At 38.3% G+C, this 25,179-nt stretch overlaps 2 protein-coding genes across 3 annotated transcripts; one reads left to right on the top strand and one right to left on the bottom strand.

Annotated features, from left to right (window-relative positions):
* Positions 1-14: 14 nt before the first annotated feature.
* Positions 15-25,179, bottom strand: LOC142981133 (putative Rho GTPase-activating protein CG5521). Of its 2 annotated transcripts, XM_076126822.1 has the most exons (34): positions 24,951-25,179; positions 23,522-23,632; positions 22,551-22,568; positions 21,729-21,900; positions 21,056-21,636; positions 20,690-20,983; positions 20,264-20,439; positions 18,564-18,710; positions 17,924-18,105; positions 17,755-17,837; positions 17,526-17,677; positions 17,020-17,197; positions 16,591-16,710; positions 16,265-16,363; positions 16,078-16,179; positions 15,628-15,851; positions 13,347-13,450; positions 12,876-13,006; positions 11,378-11,532; positions 10,841-10,966; positions 10,324-10,491; positions 9,278-9,374; positions 8,646-8,830; positions 6,827-6,982; positions 6,321-6,543; positions 5,453-5,591; positions 4,964-5,072; positions 4,484-4,644; positions 3,687-3,872; positions 3,213-3,339; positions 2,660-2,815; positions 2,321-2,479; positions 1,990-2,236; positions 15-1,831 (listed from the first exon to the last, which is right to left on the bottom strand). In XM_076126822.1, the coding sequence occupies exons 1-34, from the start codon at positions 25,054-25,056 to the stop codon at positions 1,605-1,607; spliced, it is 5,601 nt and encodes a 1,866-aa protein (XP_075982937.1). In that variant the 5' UTR covers positions 25,057-25,179; the 3' UTR covers positions 15-1,604. The 2 variants fall into 2 exon arrangements, with proteins under 2 accessions (XP_075982937.1, XP_075982938.1); XM_076126823.1 differs by lacking the exon at positions 22,551-22,568.
* LOC142981135 (endocuticle structural glycoprotein ABD-5-like) lies at positions 7,098-8,299 on the top strand. Its single transcript, XM_076126826.1, has 3 exons — positions 7,098-7,268; positions 7,366-7,475; positions 7,775-8,299. The coding sequence occupies exons 1-3, from the start codon at positions 7,257-7,259 to the stop codon at positions 7,959-7,961; spliced, it is 309 nt and encodes a 102-aa protein (XP_075982941.1). The 5' UTR covers positions 7,098-7,256; the 3' UTR covers positions 7,962-8,299.

The raw sequence follows: 25,179 nt of genomic DNA, 5'->3' as shown, positions 1-25,179 counted from the left end.
GGAAACAAGTTGCAAAAGTTTAACAAAACTTTATTTTTACATTGTTTTAAATATAAAAATTTGGTTACATTAGATAATGTCTGTGGGTTAATATCTGGATTACTTATAATAAGTGACATTCTTGAAGCTATTTCAATCAACAAAATACTAGCAATAATAAATTAGCTCTAATATAAGTTATAAGTAATACCACCACATAGTTTTAATAAAATATAACATTTTAATACTTAGTGTTTGCAATACATAATCTTGTGTCAGTCTTAACAACTATAAAAATACTGTTTAAAATTAAAAAGTGGAAATAATCATTCAGATTAATAAATAACTAACTAATAATGAATTAAACTAAAGAGATACTGAGAAACAATACAGATTCTTCAAAATATATTTTGAATGGAATGCATCAGATTTGTTGATGTGTATGTACCACAGGTAAACCATAAATGCAAGTCAATTGTTACACAATATTACCACCACATTATCTCATTTTATTTAATTATCAAGACAAACAATCAAGAATGGAATGTTTAGTAGCATCATTACAATTTATAAATAAAAAGATAAAAATGAAAATAACAAAATATCGAATTTAGAAAAAAGAGATTAATTTAATTAAAAATTTCCTAATTTTGATGTGTGGAAATATGATAATAATATTGATACTAAAATAGTATACTGCTCAACTTGGTTGGATAATTGTACCTGGTGACTACCCTCTTATTTTTGACCCAATATACATCCTCACTAAACAGATAATAAATAATAACAACAAAGGGAAATATGATTTAAATCTCAATTATGCAAATAATAAATAGTATTGTATAAACAAACCTACAACAGTTAAAGCTCTACATCTAGTTTACATATGTACAGAAAACACCAATGTAATGTCGAATGGTTGCTGGTTATCGTTGGTATTTCAATTTTAAATATTTCGAAGACATTTACATAAAAATATTTGCTAAAATGTTTTAAACATTTCAACACTACTGTAGCACATCACGTTTAAGCCAACAGCAAGCATGTACATTACATTTTAAATGCAAGACTCTACAGATATTAAAAGCTTAAAAAATATTAAGTACATGAAAATTCCTTTAAGTCCGTTAAGTAATAAGTATAATCTCTCGATGGACGAATCAACTCAACATACAGAGCGGGAGCTTCCGAAAACAGTTCTGAGATTGCGACCAGTGGCACTCACTGGTCGTAAACAATCGATGATTCTTCCGGACAATGTTATAAAATTTCTATTTAATCAATTAGAAATCATTGTATACTCATCCTCACGAAATACTCCCTTTGCTCAAAATAAATAATAATAATTTTGTTAATTTATCTACAATACTCTCGAATAACAAAAATAAAAACAGATCAGGCGTAATATCTTACAAAATTTCGACAACTACATTTAAGTTACGCACCATAATAGCTTTTAGCGACCGGAGACAATTTCTACAGCTCGGAGATCGGCCACGGCCACTGTCGCCTATCGACGCTAGCGTGTAATACGTTTCGCATCGATGCACCTACAATACGTGGCGGCCGATCGCATCTACCGTACACTGGGAGTCGAAGCGGACAGCGCAGTCACCGGCGGCAGCTCACCGGTTGCGGCGCGGGGCGGGGCCGGCCGGCGCCAGCAGCGCGGGCGGCCCGCTGAGCGGCGGCGCGGCGTGCGGCGCGGGCGGCCCGGCGCCGGCCGCGGGCCGCTTGAAGGGCCCGAGGCGCTTGCTGGGCCGCGGCGACACGCCGTGCGCCTCGGCGCCGCCGCTCCACGCGCTGGCGCCGTGGTCCAGCAGCGCGGCCGCCAGGCGCCCGCTGCCCTGATCTGTGATCACAGCGCTATTAGAGGAGGTCGCGCCACCGGTGCCACTCTAGCGACTAGCATGCGGGAGGGGAGGTGCGGGGAGGGTCAGGGCGGGGCGGGCAGGCGGGGGCGCGGGCGGCGCTCGGGGCGCGCGGGGCGGGGCGGGGCGGGCTCGTTACCGGGCGGCGCGGCGGGCGGCGGCACGGGCTGGCGCACGCGCTCCACGAAGTGCTCGAAGGTGGTGGGCATGGTGTGGTGCTTGACGAGCGCGTCCAGCTCGCGCGCGCGCTCGGAGTAGGCGTGCTGGTACAGCGGCATGGTGGCGCGCACCGCCCGCCCGCCGCTGAACGCCGCCGCGCGGACCAGCGCCGCGCAGCAGCTCACGCGGATGATGCACTCCTCCCACAGCGGACCGAACACCGACACCTGCGAGGAAGATAGCTCGTATTAGCGTTTTGTTTGTGTTTCAGTTTAGGTTACCGCGCTTTAGTGCTCGCTTGTATTACTCACGTCAGGTTTCCTTGAAACGGTGCAGCGCAGCAGTCCCCCGGGCAGTGGGTACAGGACGATGAGCACGTCGCAGAACTGCGTGGGCAGCGTGTCACGTTTGTACGGGCGCCAGTGTTCGCTCCACACCACGTGCACCTCGTCGTTACCAAGATGGCGAGTCTAGAACAAAATAATTATATTAATATAATAACATACTGGTCTTCATGTGTTCGGCCATGGCAACAAGTTTAATTGAAAAAGCACAAAATGCTGTACACACGACAAAACCTAGATAAATTCTATTTCATTCCTCCCAGGTATGACCCGTATAATGCGGTGTGTGGTTAATTAAGTATTTACCTTGTTAAGTATAGCGTCGGGTGTGTCGGCGGGCATCCTGGTGGCCACGTGGAACAGCGCCTCCAGCGTGAGCGTGGCGATGTACGGCGCGGATATGCCGCCGCCGCCGCCACCACGCAACCCGCCTGTGAAGCCCACGTGACTCTCCAACTCCACCTATGAATACGTTGATTACTTATTCATTTATATTAAGTATAATTGCGTACATGTAGCTCCAAATCAGGAACACTTAATTATTAACTCTCTTATTCATAAAAATAAATGAAGTTATGAAAGGCTTATAAAGTGTTTTGTTTCTTTCACTCCTTAACGAAATGAAAGAGAGAATGTTTTAGTAGTTGTTTTACTAAAATAGGTTTATAGTGTGTTTATGAATAAGAGAGTAAGAATTTATTCTTCAATTTACTCCAGAATGCATTATGCAGAACTCTTATCAGTCATCACAATTCAGTCACAGTATATGGGGCAAATATACATGCAGTGTTATAAGACCTACTAGGCAATCTCTTGAGCCAGTATTCTAAAAATTGAAATAAAGTGTGTGAATGTTTACCTCCCACGCCAGCGCGGCAAGGAACGCTTCATAGGCGGGACTACCGCAGCGGTTCGACAAGATCTCGTTACGAGTCTCCTGACCCTTGCCCACGTAGATCACCGCCACTTTGTGCGTCTCGCGACATCTGTGAAACAGAGCATTATTTAGTTTAGGGACATTCAAAATTGCTGCTAAATGATTTACTCACATCGGAATGCTGAAATTAAAAAACGATTTCATGGATACGATCCATTGCTCGTACATATAATATACATGCGTATATGTGCATGTAATACCGACCTACTTGTTCCTTAATATGGCAAAGTATGTTATCTCGTTTTAAGCGGTCACGAAAGACGTAGGCAAGAAGTGCAAGACAGAAGGTCTTACCTCTGTACCCCTTTTCTACGCCTAGTTAAATGATACTTACTAATTACAGACGTTGAAAACACTAGCAATTAGTATTATTATACGTGTGTCTGTAGTGATTACCTCTGCGCATCAAGGTTCCGGAGCTCCCGCAGCAGGCGGTCGGTGCGGCGCAGCAGCTGCGCGTGGTGGCGGCGCGCCGGCGCCAGCGTGCCGAGCTGCGCCGCCAGCGACCGACACACGCCGAACGGCCGGGGGGCCTCCGCGCCCGCCAGCCGGGACTGATCCTCCTCCTCCATGCTGTGCATGCTGAACAAATTATTATAGTTAGTAACACTATTTATAACCCAAGAACGGCTGAACCGATTTAGTTGAAAATGAGTAGAGTAGCGAAAGAAAGGACAGGACACGGACATAGGATACTTTTTTATCCCTTCCGACCGCGTTTGTACAGAATTTTGATTCTAAAGATCAGAACACGGAGAAAACACAAAGCAGTCATGATATCCTGGGAGATGTGGATCGATTTGCCGATATTATTTTTGTAAAATCGTATTTAAAAGGGAAAGGGTTTTATGCAGAGAAAACAGGTCTCTTATAAAAAAAATATAACAAAATTTTGTTATTCCTGTTAAACGTGTATAAACCAAAGTCGTCGATAATAACATTACGTGAACAAGGTATTTCGGTTATTCTCGAAAAACATGATGGATTTTGGACCTAACTTAAAAAAATCTAATGTAGATAAAAAGACTGAAAAAACAAACTACCGTAAGAACTGGGCTTGACTCTACCTTTGAATCTAATCAATTTCCGCCAGACGATATATTATTTACAAAGATCAGTTAAGTTTACAACCGTGTTTAGAGAGAATACATCAATATAAAAGTACTAAAAGCTATGTAATTGGTCGTAGTTACCTGTCCCTGGTAGCAAGGTAGTGTCGCTCATGATTCCGGTGAGCTACCAGCGTGGCGACGAGCTCGTCCTCTGCACCGGGCGCCAGCGGCGACGCGCCCGCCTCGTCCAGGCGCCGCCCGCACACTACCTCGGGCGATGTGTGGCCGATGTACGCCAGGACCTGCACCACACACGATTACATAATAATACTGAAAATGGAGTGCCGTTCAGAGTATTCGGATTCAGATCCCGGGTTATTTCTGCCAAAAATACTTAGTAGATTGCACCGAGGTAGGAAGTTGTGGCTGTAAATTTTCATGCCTCGGGAAGTAGGTAAAGCCGTTGGTTTCACGTCTGACCAAGCGCCGGTTAAACTATAAGACCAGCGTTCGGTCAGGTTCGTGAAGTTAAGTTATTCATTCTACCGGGTTATAAGATTAAAGGTGTACACTATAAGTTTACAAGGAGAAGTACGACATACAAAAATAATATACACTTACATGGTCTAGTTGATGTTTATCCGGCGGGCAGTTCTTGTAGTCAGGCAACAAGTCTGGCGGCAATGGTGGAGGAAGAGACGATAATGTGTTATCTCTTGGACATTCAGTACTGGAACAAAAACATAATAAGTTAAAGAAGTCAAATAAAAAGTACATCGACATGTCATTTATGAGAAAAGTCAGTTTTTATAAAAGCGTATACGTACAATACATACACGTTACGTATGAGTACACGCATGCATTTGTTTTTAAATATAAAAGTCAGATATGAACAACATGACTGGTTGTAAGAAAGTATGACAATAGTGTCGCCTCCACATGGGACTAACATTTAAAATGGCGAAACGTATACACACCAACCATTCCTAAGCAATCTGTTATAACAAGCGTGAAGTTAGGTATGTATTAAATAATATGTTACCTGTCTAAACCTTCGAGTATAGCAGATGTGATATAATGTACGTATGTTTTATATAATTAGTTACAAACCTATCAGGCAGTTCTAGCGGTTCAATAGTTTCTGAAGCAGCGACGGAGGGGTCGTAGTACAGCGCCGACGCGTCCCAACACGCCTTGCCAGCGATGTCGCGCAGTAACACTCGCACTTGACGGTCCGACGTTATCAACCCTGGACACGAAACAACTGTTAGCTTTTATTTTAAGGACACTCATTGCCCTAATTATAATAATGTGTCTTATACTTTTTTCGTGAAAGGATAACAAACATACATACTTACATACATAAACTTTCGCATTTTTAATATAAGTAGGATATGTTGTTTGACAATCTTAATACTGTCTTAAGTTTGCAGTTGGCAATCAAAAGCTATCTTTAAAACTACACAACAATTTACAGTCAAACTAAAGTTGCTTTACTGTGTAAGTTGTTACCCTCCGGTTGGTTATGGGAATCTGTCAACCAAGCTTAAAATAGTTACCAGACCTAAAGATTTTACACTATTACGTGTTGTACACATAATACAAAATTTCTAACGGGTCTTAAACGCGCAACGGTCTGAAATGTCAGGCAGCCAATAAGGTATCGTAAACCCTAAAATTCATTTATTTACCAGACCTATGTATGTATTAGGTCGCGGAAAAAGTCTTTTCGCATTATAGTATGTATGAACTTGTAATAAAATCTCTTTTGTTTAAAAAATCCCAAATTAGTACACGGTTCATTAGGTTTCTTTCAGTGAGCTCGTGAGGTACCCAAATATCGACCTTTTTTGTGTAGAGAAAAGATTTTATTACAAGTTCATACGTACTATAATGCGATAAGACTTTTCCCCGACCCCATGTACAATAGAAGTTTTTTAGTATCTATATAAAATACTTATCTTAATTCGATACATACCGGGCGTGGTGGCTGCAGGCATGTCAAGCGCAGGCAGCTCAATAAGCGAGGCGAGTGTGACGTCACTGAGTCTCAGTAGCTGTACGTGCGGCGCGCTCAGCACGGCCGGGCCCAGCTCGCCGCCCAGCGCGGGACTGTCGTGCTGCTCACATACCGACGATGACACCTGCCACCCGTTCCAGAGAGGCCAGTGGCCCAGGAACAACACTAGTTGTGTGCATATCTAGAAAAAAAAAACATTAAGGTCAAGTATAATCTATGTGACAACACTGAAAGGGTTGTAGTTCCTGCGTATGTGCAAATTTTGAAACCAGAACGTGAAAATTTTCAGTATTTTTTAAGAGATGATGGAAATAAATGTATACTCGTCAAAGTATAGCAAAGATATTACACAAAGTAGTTTGTATTAGGTCCGCCGATGTACCAATACTGTACATGAAGTTTAAATTAATAAATAATGATTACTTAGTTAAATCTTAATGTTTAAAACATAAAGTTTTAATTACCGTTTGTGCCCATAGCTTCACATCGATCGTAGAAGCGGGTGAGGTCTTTGGTCCCAGATTGTCCAGTTGTATATTGGGGTCAAAATCTTCGTCCACAGGTAACGATAGGCCTTCAATATTAGATCCATTAGTGCCTTTCATAACTGCGTACAAAACCTGCAATATAATTATCAAGATAGAGTCAAATATATCGATAAATAGATTGAGAGAGTAAATTTTGTCATAGAACAAATAAGTGTTTGTGTAACAATACAGTTTTGGTTTGTCTTGCAGTTGTTTTTATTCATTAGCACTATATTACGCGGGAGGTGATAGTGTTGTCATCGAACATGCGTTTGGTTTAAAACGGCGGCACTTGCAAGAGAATGTATCAGTCAACAGCTGCTTCAGCCGTAGTCACCTACTCTACAAACACCCACACATTATCAAAATGCACAAGATCGTAAGTACATCTACCATACTTTAACTACTTAGAATCTCTTATGTCTTTTTTCGTCTGAACACTTTTAATAGTAAATGTTTTAATTTGAATTGTTCAGGTACTTTGCGCCCTTGCCCTATTCGCGGTGGCCGCCGCCCAACAGGCTCAAGATCAGGTGTACGTTCTGAAGCACGACTCTGAAATCGCCCCCGATGGCTACCAGTTCGAGTAAGTTTACTTTTAATTTTAACTAGCTAACTTAAATTATTGACTATACAACTATTGTACATTCTTAATATTAATCCCAATATAACAATCGTAACTCAACCCTTCTCTAACTCTATAAATGGATTTGACATACTGACATATTTGAAATTTAGTCAAAAAATCTGACCGCACCTAAGCTCGCCGACTTATCAATCACCAACCAAACGACCAACAAGTATCAATCTTTCAAAAAACGTTCCACAATAGAAAATATTTTTGTAATAAATATCATCAGCCTAATAAATGATTTATTTCTTCAGCTTCGAGACCAGTGACGGTACCTCCCGCCAAGAGAAGGGAACCTTGAAGCAGCTGGACGCTGACCACCAGGCGCTCGAAGTGACCGGCTCCTACAAATACGTCGGCCCCGACGGTCTCACTTACACTGTCACCTTCACCGCTGACGAAAACGGCTACCAACCCCAAGAACACGTTGACCAACAATAAATCAAAAGAACTTCAATGGAAAAAGGACGTAAAGTGACTTTAATTTAAAATCACTTAGGTCTTTCTTTCAGCGAAGATCAATGCTGCATTTTCAGTGGAAGAAAGTCATAAGTTAGAATCAATATGTGTTCACTTATGCCTTTTTTGCACTGGATGTGACTGTGTCTGCAAATGTTTGATCAAACGTTCTCATAGAACGCTATTGAACATTTGTTGGCCAAATCTTTGCTCAATATTGGTAGTTCGTGTAGGTTTTACTACGCGAACTAATTATGCAGTACATTTTCATCTTTGTGCGATCTTGCGGTATGTAAATATAATTGTTACATATTTTGAAATTGTTGTCTTCTTACCTATACTTCCCCATATAAACGGCTAGTCCAAGGATAAAGGACTGCTTCCTTGACCTTCTTTAAGAGTAATATGTCATACTTTAGAAAACACAATACAATCATACATCTTTTACCAATGTCGCACAATGTTCTTCTTCCATTAATCTTTTAACACGTTTTGAGTCTAATCACCCAATACAAGAGCAAGATGAGATGTTTTCATTTAAGACTGATAAATCTATGCTATTATAATATGTGTGAACAATCCATAATCAAGGAATGTAAAAAGGGATAAAGGAGAGATATTTACAGTCGGCAATAAGGAACAAAATAATTAAAAGCCAATATTTACCTTAAATATCATGAGTAGTAGCGACTGTTCGCCGTCTTTCTCCTGCATGAGGTACGTAGGACCGCATCGCACCGCGAACTCGGCGAGACACAATAACAGTGACCCTGCCAGTGGCTTGACCGAGTCGCGACTACTACTCGGAGATATTTGCGCTAGGCACGCACATATCCACTTTATTATTTTACCTGTGGATAAAAACAAAAGAATATGCAGGTGTTCTTAACAGCAAAAACATTTTTTTTTTCGAGTGCCGTAACTGATACCATGTGCTTACGTTATTTACACGAGAAAAGCTTATTATAAATATCAAAGTCAAAGTCAAATATGCTTTATTTCATAAATTTTAACAAGTATTTGAAATCGTCAAAATATTTTTTATCTAACACCGTTTCGGAAAAGCTGTTGCTCGTGAGAAGAAACAGTAAGAAATTCACGGCTTGGTCTTTCAAAATATCAATAAAATATCTAAACTTCAACTCAAAATTATAGCTTATCAGAAAACATTTTTTAAATATTTTCTACTTGTATGTACTTATTATTATAACTAAAGTAAATTGAACTTGTATAAATGTATACTATACACATAAACTCGATAAATTAAATTTACACGAGGGTAAAAAGGATCATCTTACCAGCTAGCCCAGGATATTGTTCTACGATTCGGTCCGTGTAGTCCGCCAGAGTGAGCACGCAGTCACTCACCACCTTCGCTATGTTCTTATTCTTCATCTGCGAAACAATATTCAGAATTATTAATTATCTATAAGAAACTAAATTCTTACAATGTCTGCAACGACACACATTTAGTTTATAATCAATACGGTGTAAAAATAAAACTACAACAACGTTACTCAGGTGATTCTAGTAAAAGCGTGAAAAATAAAAACTAAGATCAATGATCAATAATTATAATGTACAAATATCAAGTTATCATATCAACTAAAAGAGTAAGTCCTTGTCCAGAAGGGGCAAATTCAACGCGAATCGATTCGCGTGATACCGAGACATTGCGTCCACAAGCTTCACGCGAGTTAAAAATACGCACAAAGCTAAGTTGCCTACCTTGTGGACATAAAGTTCATACGAAATAGGCGCTAGAAAATTGCGGTGAATTTGCCTCTTCTTGACAAGGTCGTTTACATTTCTAAATAAAAGTAACCGTTTTCGGTAATATGACGTCATCGTACACCACATAAGGCACCGTCGACATGTCGATTTCTAAACTGACGTCAAATATATCGTGTAACACTACGCTAATGAGATGAAAGAGAAAGCGAACCAAGTGCTAATAAGAGCATCTACTTTTACCTGTAGAGTGACTACGGCGAGACGCGTATGGGTGGTAAAACCTAGATCGGCTACTGAAGCTTACAAAAATAATCAGTATTATACTCCAATGTTGTTTAGAGTTACGTGATTTCTAATGACCTAATACATTTATTTGAACTCGACGATTTTTCTTGAAGTAAAATCTATTAACTTAATGCTAACTTTATTTATTTTGACTAGAGTCGTCTCATCTTTATCGTTCCGATGAGTTAAACTTTTACAGAAAAAAAATAAGACTTTTTGTACTCCACAAACAGCAGTCTCAATTTTTGAAAATGTCTTTGGGTCTGGCATAATGTTGCATGAATTTTAATAAGTATATTGGTAAAAGAATAGAATGTAGTGGTACCATGAGCATCTGCAGCAGGCAGGTGACGTAGGCGGGCAGGCGCGCGCAGTGGTGTCGCGCGGCCAGCAGGTGGCACACGTGCGCGGTCAGCGCGCACGCGCCCGCGCAGCGCGCCGCCGCGCCGCCCTCGCGCCGGCACACGCGCACCACGATGTTCAGCACGTGCTCCTGCGACACAAGATAATGATAGCCATATTAAATATGATTCACATTCTATAAGCAATTTAAAACTCATAGATCTTTTATACTTAAGTGTGGCGTCATGGCCCAGATCCATCAAAGCATTAAGTTTAGGTATTTGGGGAACTTACTATACTAAACTAAACATTAAGATTAGGTATCGTGGGAGCTTACTTTACGCCACGGATTAATTTATTTTGTAATAATTAAGGGCCAACACAACGCAATACTCGCAACGCTACTTTAATTTAATTTACCATAAAATGATAAAGTAATAACTATAGAAACAAAACTAGACGTTCTTATTAATAATAGTAATCATTTCGTAATGACTTACCTTAAGATCGGGACAAGACACGGTGTTGTATTGATGCGGGTAGGGTTGTAACATAGGCGCGTCCATTAGGCCGTCGGGCAGCGAGAGCAGAGAGCCCAGGAACGTCACCGCCGCCGTGCGAGGACACTGGGATGTTAAAACAAATTAGATGACGTTGTTAAGACGACACACATTACTCAGGTATAATCAATTATTCTTGGACTTATTTTTTTTGTTTGTAATTAAGATCTAAAACATAATATAATAAAGGCTCTCAAGTCCAATAGTAAAAAAAGTTTCAAAGTCTTTCAACTTAAATATAAGGTCACCTTACTAAAACAAGTTCGATTAAAATGTGAGCAATCAGTAAATTATACTTTGAATTTCCTTCAATTATAATAATTTTATTACCTCAACAACCTTAAAAAAAGACGGACTAACGATTAGTATTAAACTTAACAAGCCACAATTATGCATAACTAATCGTAAATTACTTAAAAAAAAAACCAAAACATAATTAAAACATAAATGAAAAAGATTTGAAAAGGTTTTGCTTACCGAAGGTCCCATATCAGATGAGTTGAGTACTACGGTTGAAGCGTGTACGAAGTCGAGTAGTAGTAGCGAGTATCCGTCGAGAGCGAGCGACAAGTAGCGCGGCGCCGCATGTTCCACGAGCACGTCCACTACTGAACGATCCTCGCCCGTTAGACCTAGGAAACACAGAAACATACTTTAAAAAAAATTGGTAATTGCTGTCTTACTGTTAGGCAAGGGTCTTCCGGATGAGGGAGTGGTTTAGCCTAGTGTCTCACTGCTGGGCAAGTGTCTTCCCGAATGAGGGAATAGTTTAGCCTAGAATATAGGCTATGTGAGAGTTGATTGCGTCCTTTAAACATCTGATTTGAAAACTGTTTTTATGAAAGGTTTCATTACGACGTTTTCCTTAACATTATTTTTAGTGAAACAGTTTGATTGCTATGACTTATGTCATATGTTTACGGTTTTCTCGTGTTTAAAAACAATATATGGGTTCGAAGAATAACCTCTGATTTAATATTACAACATTAAACAATGAAGGCACCTATAATAATATGTATCAGTACCACTGTGAAATTTGAAAGTGAAGACAGCAATATAATAAAGACTTTCCTTTATTATATTTCAGTCATTATTTAATAATAACAATAAATTACCTAAGTTCTCTAAAACATTGTTTAGTAACTTGGATTTCCACTCCCGAAACAATGACTTGCAGAACATATTTGCATAGCATTAACTTTTGTATCAGACATTTTTCTTCTACTATTACTTCTTAAGTTATATTAACGGCCTCACAAAAATAAACTGATTTATTTTAGACCATGATCGTACTGAGGAAATTTATAAACGAATGGGTATTCAAATCATATAAGTAGGTATAGTGTTAGAAGTATGGTACTAAATACGTAAAATTATTTATTATTAATATTTGCTTTATTATCCGCTATCCTGTTAGTGGTCTAATGTCTAAATCTGTGACGTGGGATATTATAAGGTTAAGAGTTCAATAAATGTTACTTTGGGTGCATTGCACATTGAAACAATTGAAGTAAGTAATTTGTTATACATGATATTCGTCACTATATGAGCTGTTTAAGGAACTGTAGGCCTCAATGTTCATTCAATATTTTTTTAAATTTAATTTATTTCTGTTTTACTTGTTACTAGATATACTTGTTTTATCTAAGCAACATTTAATTCTTCTAATAAATAAATAAACCATTATTTGTACGTAAACACGCACAGTTAAATTACGCGAAGCTAGATAAAAAAGACTGTCGCAATACATATTGCAATTAAGGAAACTAAAAGGTATGTTTAAGCGTTACCAAAATAAAAGTAACATTTCAGTATTTGAGCTCAAGAAAAGAGCCTCAATAAGCAAAACTTTCTAAATGAATAAGTAGGTACAAATAGGAACAATCTATGGCTAAGGCTGACGGTAACAGGCTTTAAAACTAGTTTTCCTACTTTTCTCCGTAGTACAAAACAAATAAACAGAAGTATAACGTACCATGATGCAGTGCTCTCTGGTACAAGTTGAGATGAGCCAGGTGCAGCCGGTTGTTGCATGAGGACGGCGCGCCGGGGCCCTGCGCCTGCGTCGACTCGCATAGCAGCCGCAGAGCGAGCAACTTGCCAGCCCTGTGTTGTAACAACAATGCTTTAAACACGGTACTTTATTGACAACCATAGTTTTTATCAAAGTATATACATATATGTATGGTTTTAATAACAAGTAGGTGGGTTTGTTAAAACAATAAATTAAGTTATGCAGTTTCATGTACAATGATGAAAACAAAAGTACAAATAGATTTCAACATAGTAGTCCCTATTCTTTTCATGACGTGCATTGTTTTGCTAATTCTATTAAATTTTACACCTCATTATATTGTATTGAAACAAATTACACGATTCTCATTTCAAAATTATACGCAAATGCATAAAAACAAAAGCAACATCAGAAGCTATAATAACATCATACCTGTGTGAGGGCGGCAATGCCTCGGCCTCGAGACACCAGCCCGCCACGAGGTTGAACGGCACATGGATCTCCGTGTTTCCATTTAGAGTTTGATTCGCGCTTATCTGAAACAAACACAGCGTTTCACCAACAAACTCACTGTAGCCCACATTCAAACGACCCTTCACCGAACAAAAGTACTGCCTTCGAAACATCTCGGTCCACTTCTGAAGATAATCGCCAATAATCGCTATTGTTATTAAATTCATATTTATATTCCATTAAGTTTGTGTAAAAGTGATACGCAATATCCTTGATTACATTCCCCAAACGTCAAAACAAACGAAACCGATTCAATTATAATGAAACTACCCACAATATGAATGATAACACAAGTATAAACACGAGACCTCTTTTTTCCTGAGCCTCCTGAGGAGTCTCCTTTTTCCTGCTCTTCTTTCGCATTGGCAGTCTTTGAAAACTTTCGACTTGGACAACAGTTCGCACAGAGAAAATAACACCATTCAAGGGGCGCGGGCCCTCGCGATCGATCACGATGCTGTACTAACGCCCTATTTATAAAAACAATAACAAATGACACAATTGAGATGAATGCCAATGATTTTTCTATTGCACCATCTGCCAAACATCGACAGATATCGACTGATAAGTTGTACCAGCGTGCCATTATTTGTGATAAACATTAACAGATGGCTCGGCTTTGGTGTAACACGATTACATTACATAAAGTGTTTCACGATACCGGTTCAATTTGAACATATTTAATGTGTACAATTCCACGTAAATCTTGTTTACTCAACGTGGGTGGGTAAACGAACTCGATTTGGCAATTCTTGTGTATAATTTAATCACAAGTATGACACGGTTTGTTTCTTCCGCTTTCGTTAACCGAAATATGATCGGCACGTGAATCCCGTGACGCCGTGGAGTCCTGACTGTGTTGTAAAAGGAATTTTCTTCTTCTACGATATCCGATATAGGATTTGCTGCCCTAAGTTCAAAAATGTTCAGACTAAAGTACCCATATTATAAAAGACTTTAAGATATACCTAAGTAAATGAACAACTATGACAAAACCTTGATCATATTTATTTTTAGGTGTGCGTACAGTTAAATTTATAATCAAACCAAAAATAGCATAAACAGTAGCAACCTCAGTTCTTCAACATTATATCATATTGTAAGGCATAGGTGTAACGATGTCACTAACCGTGTCTCTCATATGCATAACCTTGTCCAACATTATTTACGTTTGCACATATGTACTCCATATATTTGATACGTTTGCGTGTATTTGAACAGATTGTCATCGGAATACTTCAGTTTCTTCTATGTAACATAATAGGCGTGAAAGTGAACCCACGGTAAGATAGTACAATAATGTAAAAAAAAAGTTTCCGACGAATTAAGAACCTCCTCTTTTTCTGAAGTCGGTTAAAAACGTAGATGTCCTTTCCTTGTCGAGTTTAACCACGAACACGCAATAGAAAAAACATACTACAAACAAGACGGCCTATTTTTTTTATAATTATATTTTTTATCGACGTATTGTTTGTCACTGACAATGTCAAACACATATTTCAAATCATAACAAGAATGGCAAAATTGTTTAGAACAAAAGAAATTTCCGATAAGAGGTATCAGATGAAATGCGAGATGATAAAGATTGAATCATTGTTTATACTTGTACCGCGCAATACCATTGAGACGTTCTTTTTACGTATTGGCTAATCACGTTGAGTCATGCGTGCTTCCTTAAACGATAGATGAAAACGAAATCCTGTGTCGGACGCGGAAAGTAAATATGGTCGAATGTACGCAGCAATTGAATATAACTACCCAGTTGTGGACGCTGACTGGTGTTGTTGTTAGTAAGAACAATTGTTATGATAAAATTACGGCTAGCTTACCTGTGGTTCCTCTTTAATGCAGTTAGTTTAAGAGGATGATTGTAAAGAAAAATATATCCTACAAAACCAACACCATTAAGCAACAGTTCCCTTTTGAAATTCCATAAAAATCTTTACAATGATTTAGCCGTCAAAGCGAAGTACGACTTTTCAGTTTATAATTTTTTATCGATTAATCTTAAATTTTTCGAGTATACGATTGTTTTAATTAAATTTAGAGCTAAGAAATTCGTGTCCCGCAGTAATATTCAAACAGAACTTTGTATACGAACTTATTAGCTTAGCGAAGAAAAAGAAAACTTTGTATAAGAGTTTCACCCATGCGGATGAAAAAAACGTATACGCAGTATGTACGACGTATGTATAGGCACCTTGAGCAGCGTGCAGTTGAGGTGTATGAGATAGTTGTAGAGGTTGGCGTGCGCGTGCGGGTCGCGCAGCAGGTTGGGGTCGCCCAGCGCGGCCAGCATGCGGCGCCACATGACGGCCGCCACGTCGGGCAGCCAGCCGCGCGCGCGCCCGCCCATCACCACGCCCACGCCCGCGCCGCGACCTGCCCCACCCGCGCTGTCCGACGACTCGTTCTCCGTCCATTCTGAACACGAAACAACATTAAGCTCCCTTCTGTGTATTCTACGATTTGGGTGTGCTACCGTAAATAGCAGCTACGAATGACTCAATTGTAACTTTTTCAAAGATTTTTTTCTTAGGTTTTTCTAGATATTTTTCATAGGATTTGGACATTTAAAATTAAATAAACATAATAATTAAATAAACATTCCTTGGTATAAGAAACAAACAAAACAATATGTTATACTCACCGACATTCCCGCCATCCGAAGCTAGATCAATCTGTAGTGGAGAGTCTTTGATAGAACTGCTTTCTACGCCGCTAGAGGGAGCGGGCGACGGCGACCGAGAACCTAAGGATTACGATAATAATAAAGTACCATATATTTTAAAACTTTTGTCTCATCTTCAAGTAATGTAAAAAGTGTATGTATTTACCGCTCGCCGAATCCCGCTCCTCATGTTGTGATGAGTTTCTTAACGAATCCAAGGAATACCATCTCCTAGTAGGTTTGTCATTGGCTGGTTCTTTGGTTTCTAAAAAGAGAGAACAATATTTAAAATCCATGACACATTCACTATACAATACAATCAATCAAAGCTGAATTTTTGTCCGGTAATTTTTTGACCACTCTCGTTAATGATTTTTAAATTGATTGCCATTTAACTAAAGAGTCGTTAAAAAACGCTGATGAAATTTAAATTATTTTAGTATCAACATTAATCATATAACAGATAACGGTGTCACTGTATGATATATTTACCGGTATGCGTGTGCGCATGTTTGCTTAGATGCGGGTCACTCCGACACCTTGTCAATTGACGCCGAGTACTGCCAGTCTCTTTACGCGTGTGGGGCTCGTGCCCTGATTTCGGTGATTTTCCTAGGAAAAAAAAATATTAGCTGATTATATTACAAGGTGAGTTTTAAGTAGGTGAACACAAGCATAATTATTTATACGTGTAGTTTCATACGCATGCATTTTTGATAAATTACAATTTCTTAGGCATTAACTTATTTACACTGATTGACAGAACAAGGGCGCAAGTCACTCTTAACTTATATATTTGACGTAGAATCCTTTTTTGAAATTTGCATTAAGAACGTGTTTTCCAAAGGCGTTTTGATGAGTCAACATATCCTGTACATTTCGGTATTCGTGTAGGTGTGGTGTAGTATTCTTGGCACGTACCGGGCGTCCTGGTGGCGTGGTGCGCGGCGGCGGCGTGCGGCCGCTCGGGGCGCGGCAGCTGCGCCGGCGCCGCCGCCACGCGCCGGGCTCCGCGCCCGCGCTCGCCGCACACGCTCTCCGACAGGTCCAGCGAGTACACGTGCCGCGCCAGCACGCGGGTCAGCGTCTCCATCGTTTTCTATACCACAAGTAAATTTTATTACATTGAAAACATATAATAAGGCGTCCCCCTACATAGGTCGTCAACGTTCCTTAACCTAGCGATAATACATTGCGTTACATGAGCACTCGAACGTCGGTAAAACACTTAGTTCGGCATTGCCGCGACTATTACACGGTACTCGCATTACTTGCACGCTCGAGCGACGAACGAGCAAACTCCATGTGTGGATGGCCTAAGAATCTAGATCGGCTTTGAACTGGTTGTTAGTGCTTAGTTAGCTATCTTTTATATAAATAACTTAATAATGCCATGTTTTAGATTTGATAAGTCAATAGAAACTTACCGCCCACTCCTTGATTAAGTCTTCCCAATGCGTCAATCGTGTCAATAATTCCATAAAATTCTGCCACAACTCCGACTTCACCGCTACATTCAGATTTGCTTTTATCCACGTCACTATCAAAGTCTGGAAGAGGGGAGGCGCAAGAAATCCACCTAGAAGCAAAAATCAATTCTTTATACATCATCATCTAAATATAAAGTTGTATATTCATGGTCATAAATTCACATACCCAACGATTCTTGTTTACGTTTCGGCGGAACTTTAGTAAGTACCAACGATGTAATTTGTAAAAGCACCAGCAGTAATTGTTCCCTGTGAAGAAGAAAACAAATAGGTAAACTACTATTCTAAAAACATACATTTAAAAGAAAGTCCATAAAAGCCTTTATATTTCTCACCATGTATTAGCGTCCATAGCAACATGCATGACCATGTATCTGTAAATGTTGAGTACACGCTTGCAGGTGTCGGTCTGTTCCTCCAACAGTTGCTGTTGGCTGAGTGCACCAGGCGGCGCCACTGGCGACGCGGACGCTAGGAACACGTTCGCCGCTTGCGTCATGAACACTTGTAGCACGTTCTGAAACAAGATTATAAAAATTAATGATATTTTCAGAAAAAACAGGGCTTGACTCCGGTTTCCAGTGTCTGAGGTATAATTGGCAGTAATTTATCTATTCATTTAAGCTCATATAAAAAAGAAGCTATTGAACAGATAAACTACCGCTAAATGCACTCGGAAACCGGTGGTTAGACTTATATTATTAACTGCTAGTTTAAGATTGTTGTCCATACATCACATTACAGACGAGTTATCCAAAAATGGCGCAATGTTTGATTGTATTTTGACGTCCTTAGGTTCTTGATTTGCTAGAAAAATTCTTCTCTAAAGTAAGCTTGAATTGTTTGTATTAGGTAAGGGCTGAGTGTTAGTTAGTAAATTCTGTTCATAACTAAAAAAGCTGACTTTTTAAGAGAGTAAATACTAAAAAGAAACATTACACCAGTTTTTACGATAATAACAGTAGTATTTCATACCTGTAGTCCAGCTCGAACCATGACATTATCCCGTCCGAGCGCGCCGAGGTACGAGTCGTTACGTAGTCGTCTCGGCGGCGCTGCGGGCTCGCCACCACCTTGTTGTTCAAACGTGTTCTCTACTAAGAACGGAGGGATTTCGGCCACCTATAACAAATTAGACATATACTATAAAATATATACATGTACATCTATACTAATATTATAAAGCTGAAGAGTTTGTTTGTTTGAACGCGCTAATCTCAGGAACTACTGGTTCGAATTGAAAAAATATTTTTTGTTGAATAGACCATTAATCGAGAGGGCTTAAGGCTATATAACATCACGCTACGACAATTAGGAGCAGAGTAGCAACGAAAAATGTTACAAAAATGGGGTAAATTATGAACCACTCTTTCTTATGTGACGCAAGCGAAGCTGTGCGGGTCAGCTAGTATACTATAAAACTTGGAATAGCGACTTTTCAGACTTCAATAAGTTACCGGACATATTGTAACTACTTTTTCTATTCTTCTAGGCCTGTTCTAATTTACTAGGAACTCTTAGATTGTAGTTATTTACTTAGGTACCTCAGAAAACCTTAGTTTAATTTAGAAATACTTTTCAAACAACTATTTTTAAATAATGATTACGTTATTTTGTTAAATCCTAATTACTTTTAAATTGAAAGTACTTGATGACCGCGTTCTTTGTACAATGTTGGTGACGTAACAGATAGGACATAACAATATGTATAAAAATACAGTGTTAGCCCGCGACTTCATCCGCGTGAAATGATTTTTAGGGACATCACGATTTATCTTATGTGTATTTCTCTAGATTATATGGTAATCTATTTGTGTACTCAATTTCATCAAAATCTGTTCAGCAGTTTTACCGTAATTGAGTAACAAACATCCATCCCAACATTAGTAAAATATAATTCCATACCGTATCTCCATATATATTGCACATGCATTTATGATAAGCAACATGACATGATCGATGTAAGCGTATATTATTATTCATTATCAGAATAGTTAATTAACCCGGAGTGGTTGCGCTCATTGAGCAACTAGCGTACGGGCAGCGATGCGTACCACGCGACGCTATTACCACTAACTATAGGTTACCTTTTAGAAACCATGGTCACTTTAATAAACGTGTAACTATAACAATTTCTACATATTATTTTATGCCTTTAAGAAGTAATTGAAACGAATTTATTATTTTGTTTCCGTTTTAATTATATTTTGATAGAGTAAAAAAGAAACGCGAACTAATTTGAATGTTGGACTGTTTTTAATCAGGTCTTAACGTGAACTACTTATCGTACTGGAGTGTATTCTGAATATTACCAACGCAGCCTCCCTACAATAGCTAATTTAAATGGCTATATTTTATAAAAAAAAATATGTTGTTGAGTTTTTTTCAACCTTTTTTGCTACTACAATCTGATAAAATCCATACTAATATTATAAATGCGAAAGTAACTCTGTCTGTCTGCTACTCAATCACGCCTAAACTACTAAACCAATTTGCATGAAATTTGGTATCGAGATATTTTGATACCCGAGAAAGGACATAGGCTATATATCATCACGCTACGACCAAAAGGAGCAGAGTACCAGTAATTAATGGTACAAAAACGGGGAAAAGTTTCACCCATTCTCTCTTATTGGACGCAAGCGAAGTTGCGCGGGTCAGCTAGTAATACATACATTCATTTGTATCCAGTCTTTATAAAGCGCGATGACCCGCCGTACGGCGGCGGCGTGAGAGAAAGGCAGCAGGAAGGCTTGACGCAGCACCTCGATGGTGAAGTCCACGTGCTCTCGCGACGAACAACATAACACGTCGCGGACCACTTGCTCTGAACTTAACTCTTCAAAAACACCTGTAGATAAAAATATGATATTAATCAGGTTTAAAGATCTTTCAAGAATATAAGTAAATAACATTTTAGGATGGCAATTTATTTCTGAAATAATTGTTGAGTGATTGAGTGATACTCTGTTTGTTTGCAGTGAGTAATTACTGTCGTAGATGGTCGGTTTGAGTCATTTTGTATTGTAGAAACTGGACTTAAACGGGAAAGGAATCAGTATGAAATAATATGTTTTAGGAAATAAAAACTGTTAACAAACCTGACTCTAAACTGGGATGTGGAGTATTAGAGGCGGAATCATGTGACGACGCTCTACTGGAGTCTGATGGGTGTCCTACAGTGAAGGAGGTCTCTTCCTCGTGGTGCAGCGAGGTGGCCGGGGTCGGCGTGTTCGAGTGCGGCAAGTGCGAGCCCGTACTCGTCATGGACGAAGGCTGCCCACCGTCACTGCCTTGCTTCTTCATAAAGTGAGCGTAGTTCGCCACCCATTTAATCAATGTAACCCGACATAGTACGTAGTCGTCTTCTAATATGTTGTGTTGCACTGGGAGTTCTGGAAATATAGTACAAGTTAGTAATCTTTTTTTATTTAAAGTTAATAGCATGCAAAAGTGTAAAATCTTACCTAAATTAGGTTTATACAAGGAGTTCTTATTATTAAATTGTGGGCAGATAACAGGCAAATAATAAATCTTGAATTTCTCCAGCAGAAAAGCGAAACATCTCATTGCCTTCGTGTGACATCTGTCTCTCCATTGTATCTTCGTAACTGATGTCGCCATACCATCGAGAAGTATTTCAAAGAAATATTTGGTCTCGTTGTCAACAGCTTTTTCGTTAGCACTTGGCGGGAGCAGTGGTTGGATTTCAACACTCTGTACTGGGTTTAACGCATTCGTATCGTGGAAGATGGACGCTGATACATTAGCCAGTTTGCCCATGATGCCTGTAGGTGTCTGTTCTACGACTATCTTTTTCGCATTATCAGCGGCCGAGTTGAAATTGGGATGATGCATGATGTCTTCCATACTAAAGTCGCCGGATTCATTAGTTGGATTCACTGTAATGTCCAGTGATTTTGGCTTGAGTGGGGACCCACTTGGCAGTATAGTGGGCTCAGGCATACCCGGCACCAGCGTCGCGAACATTTTATGAACTTCATTTGGAGCATTGTCACCAAGTGCTTGATACCACAGCAGAAAATATCTAAAAATAGGTAACGATTATTAATATTAAGATTATTATATTAATTAACTACTGTATGACAGAAACTTTTAATATTTCTTTAGCTTAAATACCTTATAGCCTCAGCTCTTAACTTCTGTGAGTTACCACTATGGAGGAGTTTTGAAAATATCCTTGTCATTGAGTGTAACTGCCATCTTCTTCCGATGAGCTCTGGTAGAAGACATAATACTTTTTCCAGAAGGGACAATGCCCCTTCTAACTCTTCTCTGCCTGCCTTGTGGACTAGAACATACAGACAAATGTCAGTTCATATGCAAATGAGTAAGTGTGAGGTTAACATTTGATTGTTATGAAGCTGGAGACAATGTAGTTTAATATGGTAATTAAGGAACTATTATGTTTCTATTGTAAAACCCATTAGCGACGTATTTGGTTATAGGCATGAGTAATAACTCTGTTACAGAATTTAATCTATCCTTGTACAGCAAAGGTAAATGTTAAAATATCATGGTATTATTATTTTTAGTTGTCCCAAGCAGGGCTTTGTTTAATTTTATGTTATGTTAAAAGGATAATGCCCAAGAGCTATTGTTTGTCATCCCAGAATGAGTCATGCTAAACACAGTAGTTTGTGATAACTTGATGGTGTTCTACAGATAAGATAATGACAACTACCAAGGTCAATGTGAAGCACCAAACTCAATGCATACAATTAAATATCAAAATACTCCATGATTTTGTTAAATAATGTTCACATTTACACCATGAAACAACTTCATTATTTGGTGAAGTACATTCCACCTAAGTGAATTTAATTGACTATAATACTTGCTTGTAAATGTAAACATTATTTAGCTAATTAAATAATGGCATAAAGATTGATGTATGGCTCATGACTGATTGTCTGATGTATCAAAACACCCAAAACTCACCGAGATGAAATGGAAGTTCTGTACCGCAAAAAACAGAAAAATAATAAGTAAACATGTGTACAATTGGTACTAGTAGTAAATTAAATCAGCTATAAAGGAGTTTGGATTAGACATTATTTTGTTTATGCCCATCAAATCTATTTTATGTGTCTAGTAGCTATTTTTAGTAAGATTAAATTGTATAATTATAATCTATGACTGGGTAAACACTGGAAAGTATTACTATGCAGTATGTCACTATTCTATTTAAAAATAAGGTTCAGCATGAGTTTGTAAAAGTGTGAAATAGGACTCTAAAATTACAGTAATATCAGATTTATGTCTTTAAGCATAATGTCCTCCTAGCTGATACGGCTACGGCGGTCAGTTTCATTGAAACTAGCCATCTGTGCAGGACTTTGTTTATAGTGTCCAAGTGTGTGCACAATACACAGGTACACTCTCTATTCCATCACTCTCATAGTCTGGTGGGACGGATAACCGACACGACCAGTGAGAGGTCAGGTGCAGGACCGACTGCTTTTACGTGCTCTCCGAGGCACGGAGGTCTTCGACCTCAACTTCTTAACTCCGGGCAATCTCTAAGAAATTCTTAACAGAAAATCTCAGAAAAGACTTTTTGGCCCGACCCAGGATTCGAACCCGAGACCTCTCGCACGGCAGCCGCATATACTACCGACCGCGCCACAGAGGCAGTCTCTTCAAACATATTTATGTACAAAAGGTCACTAAAATTTAAGTCACATTTTATAACTCTGATGGTATTTAATATTTATAGTGAAAAAGTTACTTTCTGTGTCATTTTCTAAATAGTATTAGTAGCAACACACTGTATAACATTTACTAACAAGTGTATACCCAACTAGAAGCACTGACATTTTAAAAGATTTCAGTTTCTATATTAACATACTACATATTTATTTTCACATATCACAAATGAGAAGATAGTATATTAAGTGTGTATTCCTTACCTCTTTGCCTCAGATTATTTTCAGCTTGGATGAAATTGTCGTACAGGATAAAGTAGACATGACTGAAGTTGCCTTCAAAATATGTTTTGGATTCATCAACATCAAAGTGTTCTGGAACAATATATAACAGTATTTTATTTGATACTTTCAATATACATACTATTATCTCCCAATATGAATCTATGGAAAACAGTAGGAAAGGAATGGTGCACCTAGAATAATGTTTTAATTTGTTCTGTCCTAAGACCATTACTATGTGAACAAAAATATTGCATGATCTGGTGTACTTTGTAGTGTTACTGACCGTTAATTGTTAACAGTTTAAGAAAGATGATGTTCAAATTTATAAAAATTAATCAATCAATATAAATATAAATTCAAGAATAAAATAGTTTTTTTTTAAACTTATTGCATGATAGCAATGTTGGTGCAGGTGTGGCCTTAGCTTAATTTGCTATGAAGTTGACATTCTATCTACATCAGTTTATAGCTAGCCAAAACTGATCTAGCTTCTTACAAACTACCTTTAAAAGTTTGGTATCAAGATGAGTAGAAATAATGTCAATGAAGTTTAATCTCAACTGCTTAAAATATATATTCTTTGATTCTGATTGATTACATTCAACAAATTTTGAGTTTATCTTTGTCCTTAGAGATTATAGTCTAAAATATCAATAAAACAAACATGACTCATAGTTTACCTAAGAGTCACATACATATAGAAAAATGATATCATCAGTATTTATATTATCTTATGTTTATAACACCTATAGATACCTTCTGAAGGTCTAGCCAGTTATAGAGGAAAATTCTATTTTCATTACAATGATAACATAATGTTCCATGTTGTCAATACAAAATTATCCTTATCACCAATTATACTAATTATTGTGGTTATATACTATAAATAATGAGCACTTAATATCACCTATTAATTGAAATGAAGAAAGATAATTATAACTGACAATAATAATGCAGAATGATGACTTTAGAATATAAAATATCACTTAATGCTAATAGCATGAGAGATATGGTAACAAAATTTATTAGTTCTTGTAACTCATTGTAATGTAAAACAACAATGATCACCATAACGACGTTAACCTAGAAATGGTTGATTTATCGCAAATTGAAACAAATGTAACACACTTTCCAGAGACAACATAAAAAACTGAACACTTGTTAAATGGACGTTGCTTAATAAAGTATTCGTTACAGGAATAAAGTTAAAGTGAAACTTTTATAAATACTACTTCCTCGACACAATAAACAGTTGTAAGTTGAGGCGCATCAACTACAGTTATTCTCGACTAATTAGCATGTACGGAATGTGTTAGGTGACGATGTTACGGAAACTTTATAGTTCGTCAACATCACTATTACTTACTTTATTACGGCCTGGAAACTTAAAAAACCTATATTTGCTTACCTAAAACGATTTTTAAGTGCTTTAGTCGGGTTGCAGAATCCTTTTTGGAGTCCTGTATTTTAACTGTAGATTTCTTAACATCTTGGTGAGATTTCTTAGTAAACATTTCGGATGTGGTCTTATAGGGTCATTACGTAGATTCTTTTCATTCTCACTATATAAAATACGATAATTTCACATTGTTTTCTTTAAGTTTTCACTCCCATTTTGACATTTCACTTACATAAAA

Source organism: Anticarsia gemmatalis, chromosome 19 (genome assembly GCF_050436995.1).
Source record: "Anticarsia gemmatalis isolate Benzon Research Colony breed Stoneville strain chromosome 19, ilAntGemm2 primary, whole genome shotgun sequence".
NCBI classification, from domain to species: domain Eukaryota; kingdom Metazoa; phylum Arthropoda; class Insecta; order Lepidoptera; family Erebidae; genus Anticarsia; species Anticarsia gemmatalis.
The sequence above is the reverse complement of the archived record's forward strand: the minus strand, read 5'-3'. Positions and strand labels throughout refer to the sequence as shown.

Coding starts and splice junctions, on each gene's coding strand:
- LOC142981133 (XM_076126822.1), bottom strand. CDS start 25,056: ATGTTTACTAAGAAATCTCACCAAGATGTTAAGAAATCTACAGTTAAA. Junction 6,983..8,645: donor TACTACTCATGATATTTAAG/GTAAATATTGGC, acceptor ATTATATTGCAG/GTTTTGTACGCAGTTATGAA. Junction 2,480..2,659: donor CCGACGCTATACTTAACAAG/GTAAATACTTAA, acceptor ATTTTGTTCTAG/ACTCGCCATCTTGGTAACGA.
- LOC142981135 (XM_076126826.1), top strand. Junction 7,476..7,774: donor CCCGATGGCTACCAGTTCGA/GTAAGTTTACTT, acceptor TTATTTCTTCAG/CTTCGAGACCAGTGACGGTA.